Consider the following 11,675-nt stretch of genomic DNA (forward strand, 5'->3'; position numbering starts at 1 on the left):
GGTTGCAGCCATCATTGTTGTTTGGCGGGCCGGGCTGGGGATTTGAACCCGCCACCTTAGGTGTATGTGGCTGGCGCCTTAGCCGCTTGAGCCACAGGCGCCGAGCCTAGAGACAAGATCTTGATATTGCTTAGGCTGTTATTTTTTTTTTTTGTCTTTTTAAAATATTTTCAGAATTTACAGAATATTACAGGAGTACACATGTTTTGTTTACATAATTTGCTTTTGTACATTGTAAGTCAAAGTTAGAAGTGTGCTCTTCACCCAGAATGGGAGCACTATATCAGTTTGGTGTGAACTTACCTAGCTCCTTCCTCTTCCCTTCCACCTACTTGATTTCTGTTGGGTTTTACTTCTATATGTGCCCCAAAGTGTTGGTTGACTAGTTCCAGTTTAGTATTGAATACCTGTGATGTTTATCCATTCTTGCCATACTTCCCTTAAAAGAATGGCCTCCAGTTCCATCCTGGTTGTTACAAAAGATACTAGATCCCATGTTTTTTATGGCTGAGTAGTAGTACTCCATGGTAAATATATACAACATTTTCTTTTCTTTCCTTTTTTCTTTTTTTTTTTGAGATAGAGCCTCATTATATTGCCCTCAGTAGAGTGCTGTGGCATCACAGTTCACAATAACCTCAAACTCTAAGCCTTAAGCAATTCTCTTTGCCTCAGCCTCCCAAGTAGCTGGGACTACAGGCGACCACCACAACGCCCAGCTATTTTTTTGTTGTTGCAGTTGTTTTAGGTGGCTAGGGTAGGGTTTGAACCTGCCACCCTTGGTGCATGTGGCTAGTGCCGTAACCACTGTGCTACGGGTGCCAATCCTGTACAGCATTTTCTTAAGCCACTCATGTATTGATGGGCACTTGGGTTGTTTCCATATCTTTGTGAATTGTACTGCTGTAAACATTCAAGTTCAAGTGTCTTTTTGATAAAATGTCTTTTTTTTTCTTTGGGTAAATACCGAGTAATGGGGTTGCTGGATTCAATGGAAGATTACTTTTGGTTCTATGTGGCATCCCCATACTACTTCACATAGAAGGTATACTAGTTTGCATTCCCACCAATACTGAGTGTTCCTTTGTCTCCACATCCATGTCAGCACATGTTATTTGGGACTTTTTTGTAAGAGCCATTCTGGCTGGAGTTAGGTGATATCTCATTATAGTTTTGATTTTCATTTCCCTGATGATTAGAGATATTGAGTATTTTTTTCATGTGTTTGTTGGCCACTTGACTATCATCATTTGAAGTTTATCTTCATGTCTTTGCCCACATTTTAGTGGGGTTGCTTGATTTTTTTTCTTGCTGATATGCCTAAGTTCTTTGTAAATTCTGGTTATCGGCCTTTTATTGAATGTATATCATGCAAATATTTTTTTCCATTCCGTAGGTTATCTATTTACTCTATTGATTGGGTCCTTAGTTCTCCAGAGACTTTTTAATTTGATCGGGTCCTGTTTGTTATTGTTGTCGTTGCTATTGCTTTTGGGCTCTTTTTCACAAATTCTTTCCCAAAGGTGATTATCTATAAGAGTTTTTCTAACATTTTTGTTTTGTATTATTAATAGTTTCGTGCCTTAGGTTTAAGTCTGTTATCCATCATGAATTAATTTTTGTGAGTGGTGAGAGGTGGCAGATCCTATTTTAGTCTTTTATGTGTGGCTGTCCACTTTCCCCAGCATCATTTATTGAATAGAGATTCATTTCCCCAGTGTATGTTTTGGTCTGCCTTGTCCAAGATCAGATGGGAATATGGATGGTTTCATCTCTAGGTTCTCTGTTCTGATCCGTTGGTCTGTGTCTCTGTTTTTGTGCCAGTACCATGCTTTTGGTTACTCTAGCCTTATAGTATATAGCTTTGAAATCTGGTAAAATGATGCCTTCCCATTTGTCTCAGGCTGGTCTTTAACAAATCTCCAAGTGATCCTCTCCTCTTGCCTCCCAAAGTGCTAGAATTATAGGCCCCAGCCACTATACATGGCCTTGTACTTTTTTTTTTTTTAAAGAGACAGTGTCTCATTTTGTCGCCCTCGGTAGAGTGCTGTGGCATCACAGCTCACAGCAACCTCCAGCTCTTGGGCTTAGGCGATTCTCTTGCCTCAGCCTCCCAAGAAGCTGGGACTACAGGCGCCTGCCACAACTCCCGGCTACTTTTTTTGTTGCAGTTTTGCCGGGGCTGGGTTTGAACCTGTCACCCTCTGTATATGGGACCAGTGCCCTACTCACTGAGCCACAGGCTCCACCTTGTACATTTTTTTTTTAAAGCAAGAATTAAACTTCTGTAGTTTTCTTCATTTTAAATATTGTACTTCCCTTTACCTGATTTTAATCAAGATTTTCTTTTTTTTTTCTTTTGGGTTCATATAAATGATTTTATTTAATTAATTAATTTTTTGAGACAGAGCCTCAGCTGTCGCCCTGGGTAGAATGCCACGGCATCACAGCTCACAGCAACCTCCAACTCCTGGACTCAAGCGAGTCTCCTGCCTTCGCCTCCCAAGTAGCTGGGACTATAGGCACCTGCCACAATGCCCAGCTATTTTTTGGTTGCAGCTGTAATTGTTGTTTGGCGGGCCCAGGCTGGATTTGAACCCACCAGCTCAGGTGTATATGGCTGGTGACTTAGCTGCTTGAGCCACAGGCGCTGAGCTATATATGATTTTAATTGTTGTTTGTTGTAAATATTTACTTCTGTTTCCAATTTAGTTACTTTGAAATTTTGTTATTTTGTTTTAGGTTTAGAAATTTCTCTATGTAATTTTTATACTTATTTTTGTCTTAGTTCTTTTGGGCTGCTGTGATAACATACCTTAGACAGGCTAATTTATAAAAACAGCAATTTATTGCTTACAAGCTGGGAAGTCTGGAATCAAAGCAAATTTGGAGTCTGGTGAGGAGGGCACTGTCTGCTTGGTACCTTCTTCCTGACTACTTGGTCCCCAGATGGCGAATTTGGTTTCAACATAAGAATTTTGGGAGGACACAAACATTCAGAACATTTCTTTCTCTTTACTTTCTCCCTCTGTGTGTGTGTGTGTGTGTGTGTGTGTATTTTTAGTTCTCTTATTGAACTAGAATATATGGAATATGGTACGAAATGAAAATCTCTATGTAGACATTGTGCTAACTAAATAGGGTTTCAGACCTTGCCAGTATTGCGTTGATATTTTGGGCCAGTTAATTCTTTGTGGTGGGGGGACTGGATGACCTATCATTGGAGAATGCTTAGCAGCATCCCTGTCCTTTGCTCATTAAATTCCAATAGCATCCCCCACCTGTAACAACCAAAAACATCTCCAGACAGTGCCAAGTGTTCCCTTGGGGCACAATCATCCTGGTTGAGAACCGTAACCTTATCAATATGTATCAGTTACGAATATAGATGTTAGTCTGAATATAGATGTTACAATCTAATTACTATGAGAGAGGCTAAGTTGTTACCTTAGGCCCTAAGTCTATGTTTTCTTGCTCTCTGTTGACCCACTCTTTGAGAGCCACCACTTGTGACAGATAAGAGTCCATGTACTTTATAAATGTTTTTATACCCTGTATATCCTGTGGAGCATTTTTCAGAATGTACACATTTATTTCTTCAATTTAAACAAATAATACCCATTTCTTCATCTATTTGAGTTAGTAGAAAGGTTTTATTTAATTTGCTTTGGAGTTTACCAATTAGTGAGTTGTGAGTTTCCAAAATATGGACCATGCTAATTCTGAAAATGATGGCCTGCGTGCTAGTTGTATAGCAAATGCTTAAATTAATTAAGATTTTATTTAAACATTTTAGTAAATATAGTTGTTATATATTGTTTGGTGAATATCAGGTTTTTAGTATCTTATTTTTATCCAGTTAATAAGTTTATTGTATAAAAGTACTAAGGAAGGGGTTATAGCGCAGAAGACAGCCCTTTATTTCTGACACCAGCTGCAGTTTAGGGCTTCCTAAAACTGCCCTCATTTCAGATAATTTGTTAAGAACTCACTGAGGATCATTTAAGACCAACTTGGATAACAGCAGAATTCTATTTCTACAAAAAACAAACAAACAAAAAGAGTTTGTTGATGTGAAAGGATTCAGATTAAAATTAGCCTAGGAAAGAGAAACATGGGGCAGGGCCTAGGAGGATTCCAAACATGGAGCTTCCAATTCTCCTCTCCTTGTGGTGTCATGGAAAGCCTTAACTCCTCCCAGCAGTGCTGGGTGACACCACACACAGAATATTGGCAACCAGGAAAGCAGCTCACCTGAGCCTTCTTTCTTGTTCAGAGGTTTAGTTCAGGAGCTAGATAGTGGTTGACTTCCAGTGTGGCTCTAGCACTTCTGGAGATAGAGTTAATACTGGATGGCCTCAAACTCCCAACATAATCATATTGTTAGGTTTTTTGGTGTGGTTTCCAGGTAACAAAGGTCCCAAGGAACCACACAGTCCCTAGGTAAACAAGGACACTTTTCCTAGAGATCACCTCCCAGGAGATGAGGGCAGAGTCCATACCACTTTGGGGCAAGGTTAATTCTTTACTACACATGAAATAAAAAGGATATAATAAACAGCATCTCAGATCCCTTTGGCAGATATAATCTCTATTAGCATTTTAAATGTAGCTCTATAGACATTTTTTCTTTGCCTACTTTTGTTTCATAAAATATGTTGTTACTAAACATGTTTTATAATCTTTTTTATTTAATAATTTTATAAACCTAATTATGGATATGTTTAAAAGAGAAAGGATTTAACCTTATCATTTGGTTTTTTCCCTAAGGAAAATAAAATAGATTTTCTTTTGAATCAATAAACTTCTTAATTATAACACATACAATTGTGTATTAACATTTTTTGCTATAATATTGAACAAACCACTTTAATATTTGCTGCTTTTAAAAAAATTTTATCAAAGTAATACCTACCTGTATATGATTATATAAATATGAAAAATTTAATGATTTGTAATGAAAAACTGTATTTTCTTGCCTCATTGTTCTAGTCTTTTTTTTTGAGACAGGGCCTCAAGCTGTCACCCTGGGTAAAGTGCTGTAGCATCACAGCTCACAGCAACCTCCAACTCCTGGGCTCAAGTGATTCTCCTGCCTCAGCCTCCCAGGTAGCTGGCACTACAGGCGCTTGCCGCAGTGCCCAGCTATTTTTTGGTTGCAGCCATCATTGTTGTTTTTCTGGTGGGCCCCGGCTGGATTTGAACCTGCTAGCTCAGGTGTATGTGGCTGGTGCCTTCGCTGCTTGAGCCACAGGTGCCCAGCCTCATTGTTCTATTCTTATTCACCAGAGGGAAAACACTTTGAACTGTTTCAGTCTTTCTTGTTGCTTTTTTTTTTTTTTTTTGAGATAGAGTCTCACTCTGTCACCCTGGGTAGAGTATGGAGTGCTATGGCAACCTCAAACTCCTGGGCTCAAGCTATCCTCTTGCCTCAGCCTTTTGAAGAGTAGCTAGGACTACAGGCGCCCTCCACAATGCCCAGGTTGTTTCTCTATTTTTAGGAGACATGGGGTCTTTCTCTTGCTCAGGCTGGTCTCCAGTCAAGTGATCAACCCCTGCATTGGCCTCCCAGACTGCTAGGAGTATAGGTGTGAGCCCCCATTGCATTTTTATTTTTTGCCTTTCACGTTTCTAAATAATTATTTTAGTTTCTATTGCTGATTTTGACTTGATACTTTCATTTTATTGATAGAATAAAGAGATAGAATCTTACTCTGTTGCCCTGGGTAGAATGCCCTGGCATCATCATAACTCATAGCAGCCTCAATCTCTTGGGCTCAGGTGATCCTCTTGAACTCCTGAGCTCAAACAGTCCACCTGCCTCTGCCTCCCAAAGTGCTAGAATTATAGGTATGAGCCACCACATTGGTCTTACTTTTTATTTTTGAGACAGAGTCTCACTTTGTTGCCCAGGCTAGAGTGCCACGTCCTCAGCTTAGCTCACAGTAAGTAACCTCAACTCCTGGGCTCAAGCAGTGCTCACTCCTCAGCCTCCCAAGTAGCTGGGACTACAGGTGTGTGCTACCACACCCAGCTAATTTTTCTATATTTAGTAGTGATGGAGTCTTTTTGCTCAGGCTGGGCTCTCTTAACCTCTTGACCTAAAGCTCCTGACCTCAAGTGTCCCACATTTGTAAGCATAGTATAAAATTTCACAGTCTGTGTCCTATTCTGCTTTGTCCCTAGGTAACTCTTACAGCTTTTTGTCACCTGTTTAGGCTGTTTGTTCCTTAGATTTTTGCACAATTGGAATTTTAGCACTTTTTTACTTTCCGGGATTGGCTCCATTATTTTCTTGGATTTTGTGTCTTCCTCTGTTTAGCTTCATGTTTTTATTTTTCTAGGACTCAGAACTCCCTAAAAGCTGTTATAATCTTGGTTACAGTTGACTAAAGTGGGCTGGACACTATGGGTGACATGGGATTTCATATGTGGGAGTAATTTTCTTTGTACTTGCCTACTGATTTGGTAGAGTATTATAGTGACTTTCTACTTTTCTTCTTCTAGAGTCTTTTTTTTTTTGAGAGAGAGAGTCTTACTGTGTCACTCTGGGTAGAGTGCCTCGGCATCACAGCTCTTGGGCTCAACTTCAAACTCTTGGGCTTAAGTGATTCTCTTGCCTCAGCCTCCCAAGTAGCTGGGACTATAGGCTTCTGCCACAGTGCCCAACTATTTTTTCGTTGCAGCTGTCTTTATTATTTATCAGGCCCAGGCTGGGCTTGAACTGCCAGCTTCAGTGTATGTGGGCTCCACTGAGCTATGGGTGCCGAGCCCTTCTAGAATCTTTTATTGCTAATGAGAAGGCTTCTGGTATGATTCTTATTTTTTCTTTTTCTTTTCTTTTTTTTTTTTTTTAAGACAGAATCTCATTATGTTCCCCTTGGGAGAGTGCTGTGGCATCACAGCTTACAGCAACCTCAAACTTTTGGGCTTAAGCTATTCTCTTGCCTCAGAATCCCAAGTAGCTGGGACTACAGGTGCCTGTCACAACCCCTGGCTGTTTTTTGGTTGTAGTTGTCATTGTTGTTTAACAGGTCTGGGGCAGGTTTGAACCTGCCAGCCTAGGTGTAAGTGGTTGGCATCCTACCCGCTGAGCTATGGGCACTGAGCCAGATTCTCATTCTTCCATAGATAAATTTTTCATTTCATCTCAGAGCTTTCTAGTGCCTTTTCTTGTGAAATTTTACCTAGATGTGAATATTTGTTCATTGTATTGGGCTGTCACATACTTCTCTCTGTTTGAAGATTTGTTTCATTTAGTTTTGGATTATTTTCTTGTATTATTTTATTGTTAATTTCTCCATTCTTTTCTTTTCTTCTTGAATTCCTGTTAATTGGATGTTGGCTTGATTATGTCTTATCTTTGCTTTCATATTTTGTTTGTCTCTTTCTCTGTTTGCAAAGTTCCTGGATTTATTTCCTACTCTTCAAAAAATTATATTTTGGAGGATATAAACTTTCAAAGCTTTTTCACTTTTTCATTCCTTTTTTTCATAGCATTCTATTGTTTTATTAACTTTATTATAATCTCTTGAGGATATAAATTTGTCCATGTTGTTTTAAATTTTATTTTGAAATAATTACTAACTTATAGAAATTTTAGATATATAAGGTGGCCATTAAGTTTGTGTGTAACTTAAAATATTTGTGTGTAATTTAAAGTTATGCATGAATTTTATTCTTTTGTGGTGCAAAGAATCTTATCCCTGACCAATAAGTATCTTTTACCTGGATATTTTAGTATGTATTTTCCATAAACTAGTACTATTTCCTACATAATCGTATAGTCATAGAGTTGAAGAAATTAACACTGATTTATAACCTGTGTTGACTCATCGTTTCTCATTTTATTCAGTGGGGTATATATTCTGTTAATATCATTATTTTGAAGCTGTACTTGTCCTAGTTTGGCTGGTAGGAACCCTTTTGATAGCATTTTGTGTCTGATAACATGTCATTCTTTTGAGAACTTCTTTGCTTTCTGGCACAACTTGTTGTTTTGGGCTTATCTTGTACTTTTCGTGCCTAGCCCTGGAATTGGCTGTTTTCTCCAAAATTCCTGATTTCATTTTTGTAGAAAGTGATGTTTACTACATATAAGATCTTAGTGTTAGGTTTGCTTGTTGCCATTGAAGTTGTTGCTGGTTTCAGGTCCATTCAGAACAAGAAAGAGTGTGTTAGATGAATGAATGTGTGTAACTGTATGTGTAAATATATGTATGTATATATATATACATTCATATCTATATTTTTCTGTATTAAAGCCCATAAGTTCATGTTTATACCTCTTTGTTATAATTCACTATCACAGTATTGAATCTAGCTTGTTCCTTTTATAGGTTTGTAACTCTCTTCTCTGCTATAGAGAGAGTTGGCTCCCATTATTCTTAATGTATTTACTAACTTGATCATTCCACTTAGATGTAACAAATCTCTTATCTGTGCTTCACTTTCCACCCTTGCTCAGACATCCTCTTCTGCTCTGACTCCTCATTCTAGGTGTACTTTTTCAGCTTATCATAGTCTTTCATGATAAACTATATCTGCTTATACTTAAAATAAAATACTCAAAAAAATAAACAGCTGACTGGGAACTCCGTTTATGTCAGTAGGACTTAAGTTTTATTTTGGAATTACAGTTTAGGGGCTGCCCATTACTTTGGAGGACCTTTACATTTCTCAGTAGTCATTTCTTTGGGAAACCAGTATTCATCCATAGTAGCTGTGCTAGTTTTCCCAAACTTTTTTTTCCCCTCCCCCCCACTTTTTTTCTTTCTTCTTTCTTCTTGATAGATAGATAAACCTTATCTGGCTACCTAGCATTTTGTCTCATCAAATTATTGTAATTATAATGGGTATCAGTTATTCTATATGGAATAACTATATAGAGATTGAGTCAAAATTTCCCTATTTTCAGCCTTGCATTTCATATAAGTTCACCTTTTCTGAATTTCTGGCTGTTCTAAAGGTTCTGAAGAACAGATTGGTATCTCATTTATGGTTCTCTTAAGTTCTCTAGGGTGCTTCTTCTGGCTTTATCAGGTATGCATCCACTTTCAGAAATTTATAATTTCCTGCTGGCTTCCATACCGTGTTGGGATATTTTCAACTGTAAGTAGAAATCCTAATCCTATCTACAAATTAAGAAAAAGCTACTTCATGTAACAAGAAATCTGAAGGTGTTACAATTTTGGGTTGGTTAATCTGGCAGTTTATCTAGCAAAGATTTAGGATGTTTCCATCTCTGATTTCTTCCATCTTAATCATATTTTCATTCCAAATGCTTGCAGTTGTTTGGGGTATCACATCTTCTTTAAAAGACATCCAAAGTTTGCAGGAGGCCATTCCTTCCTTGTGTTTTGATTTTAAGATTCCCTGAATAAAGGTCAGAATTCATTCATCCCATACCTGTTTGAAAACAAGTTGCTCTGTGTGTATAATAATTGTTATGTATTTAGAATTACTGTAATCGGACTGTCTCTAGATCTTTGCATTATTTATCTCAGCACTTACTCAATCAGAGCCTGCATTTAAAAAAGATTTCCCAAATGACTTAATTAGTACTTGGTATTTGAGAAGTACTGATCCAGACTAGATTAAACCAGCTGTGTCTGAGAGAAGCTTCACTTAAAAGATACAGGTTTCCAAAATATCTGAACAAAGTTAAGGTTTTATGAGAAAGGAATGGGGGCGGACATTGTGGAAATGGCTCTTGGTTTGATATATGTCTGGCAATATTCTTGTTTTTGTGTTTTTTGTTGTAGTTGTATTTTCTTTTTTATCATTCTTGTCTGACATGAGGAAGAAAAGATAAATGGAGCTGTGGCTAGTTTGCTGTCTTCAGCAAGAAATCGGTTATTGCTTTTCTTTTATTGAACCTTGTAAAATATTAATTGTATACATATATGATATTCTATAATCTAAAACCCCTTCATTTCAGAGTCTCTTGGTTTGCTGTTCCATACAGATTGACACAATCTTAGCCCCTTAAAACAATACACATTTATTATTTTATAGTTTCTGTGGTTTAAGAGAGGCCATGGCTACCTGAGTCCTCTGCAAGGCTGAAACACGTGTGGGCCGGGGTTTTGTTCTCATGTGGGGCTCAACGGGGGAATAATCTGTTTTCAAACTCATGTGTTTATTGGCATTATAATCTTACGTAATCACATACAGTCCTTGATTTTTATCATATTCTATTGGTTAGAAGTTAGTCATAGGTCATATCTGTATTCTAGGAGAGGAAATTATAGAACGATGTGAATACCAGGAGGTGGAGATCATGGGGACCACTCCAGGGTCTGTCTGCTACAAAGGGTATACATTGGATTATAAGAACATCTGACGGCATGAATTATGCATTATTTCTTTTTAGACTCCCACTTACAAGCTATACTGTGTTCTATACTAAGGTATTTAAGAAATTTGCTAATGTAGCAAATATTTAAAATTATTGTGATAACCCTTGCTATCTTTTTAGTAATTAATTGGCATTGCTAAATAGATTAATTTTAAATTTCTTAATATGCTTATGGTATTTTGTAAATTAGATTTTAAATACTCTTCCCCCCCCCCCTTTTTTAGTTGACTATATTGTGGAGTATGACTATGATGCTGTACATGATGATGAATTAACTATTCGAGTTGGGGAAGTCATCAGGAATGTGAAAAAACTACAGGAGGAAGGATGGCTAGAAGGAGAATTAAATGGGAGAAGAGGAATGTTCCCTGATAATTTTGTAAAGGTAAATATTTCCAGTTAAATTTCTAGCTGTTGGTAGATAGAATTTAATCTTTAACTAAAATAGATACATTTTTAAAATTAAAATGTTTTAGATAAATTTTTACCCTTAAGAGAATAAGAATGTAAGTATCTCTGTAGTGGATGTCATTGTTACTTTGTATCCTACTGGATAATGTTGTGTGTGTTTGTATCCATTTGTGTGTATACTCCCTGTCTTCCTGTATTTTTAAAATAAAGAGTAGTTTGCATTTGGGTTGTATTTTGTAATTTTCAAAGCAGCTTTGCCGTATGCATTTTCATTTGAACTTGGATTCTTGTGAAGTAAGTTTGATAGGTAGTAGATCCATTTAAAATATGGTGACATTTAGATTGCGAGATTAAGTACTTTGTATACTGTTGAGTAGGCATAGAATCTGAATTGGAGTCTGGAACAATTGTCTCACATGTTTTCTTCTTTTCTAACAGAATATATTAGATCATACTTCTTGAGTTTCAGCATTACAGTAGTTATCTGCCAAAGTAGCAATTAATCTTTACCAAAGATTTGGCATTATAATCTTATGTAATCATATACAGTCCTTGATTTTTGTCAAGTTCCATTGGTTAGAAGTTAGTCATAGGTCATATCTGTATTCTAGGGGAGGGAATTACAGATGTGAATACCAGGAGGTGGAGATCATGGGGACCACTCCAGGGTCTGTCTGCTACAAAGGGTATACATTTGATTATAAGAACATCTGATGGCATGAATTATGCATTATTTCTTTTTAGATTAAATCTAAATCTATTGTAAGCTAGTAAAATTCTTAGTAATTTAGAGAAGAAAAAAGTGAATACTTGTATATTTATGCATCATTTATAATTGTCTTATTTTCTTTCAAAAATCCTTTATACTCTCCTTATTAGTTTTCTTTTTTTTTTTTTTTTTTTT

At 37.1% G+C, this 11,675-nt stretch overlaps 1 protein-coding gene across 1 annotated transcript in view; it reads left to right on the plus strand.

The window, feature by feature from the left end:
* Window positions 1-11,675, plus strand: part of CD2AP (CD2 associated protein) — a 118,164-nt gene that overhangs the window by 15,389 nt on the left and 91,100 nt on the right. The window contains exon 2 of the mRNA XM_003789249.3: window positions 10,585-10,745. Within this exon, the coding sequence (XP_003789297.1) occupies window positions 10,585-10,745 (161 nt within the window). The remainder of the gene's footprint in view (window positions 1-10,584; window positions 10,746-11,675) is intronic.

This window comes from Otolemur garnettii, unplaced genomic scaffold (assembly GCF_000181295.1).
Source record: "Otolemur garnettii isolate 467f Iridium unplaced genomic scaffold, OtoGar3 scaffold00031, whole genome shotgun sequence".
Taxonomy (NCBI): domain Eukaryota; kingdom Metazoa; phylum Chordata; class Mammalia; order Primates; family Galagidae; genus Otolemur; species Otolemur garnettii.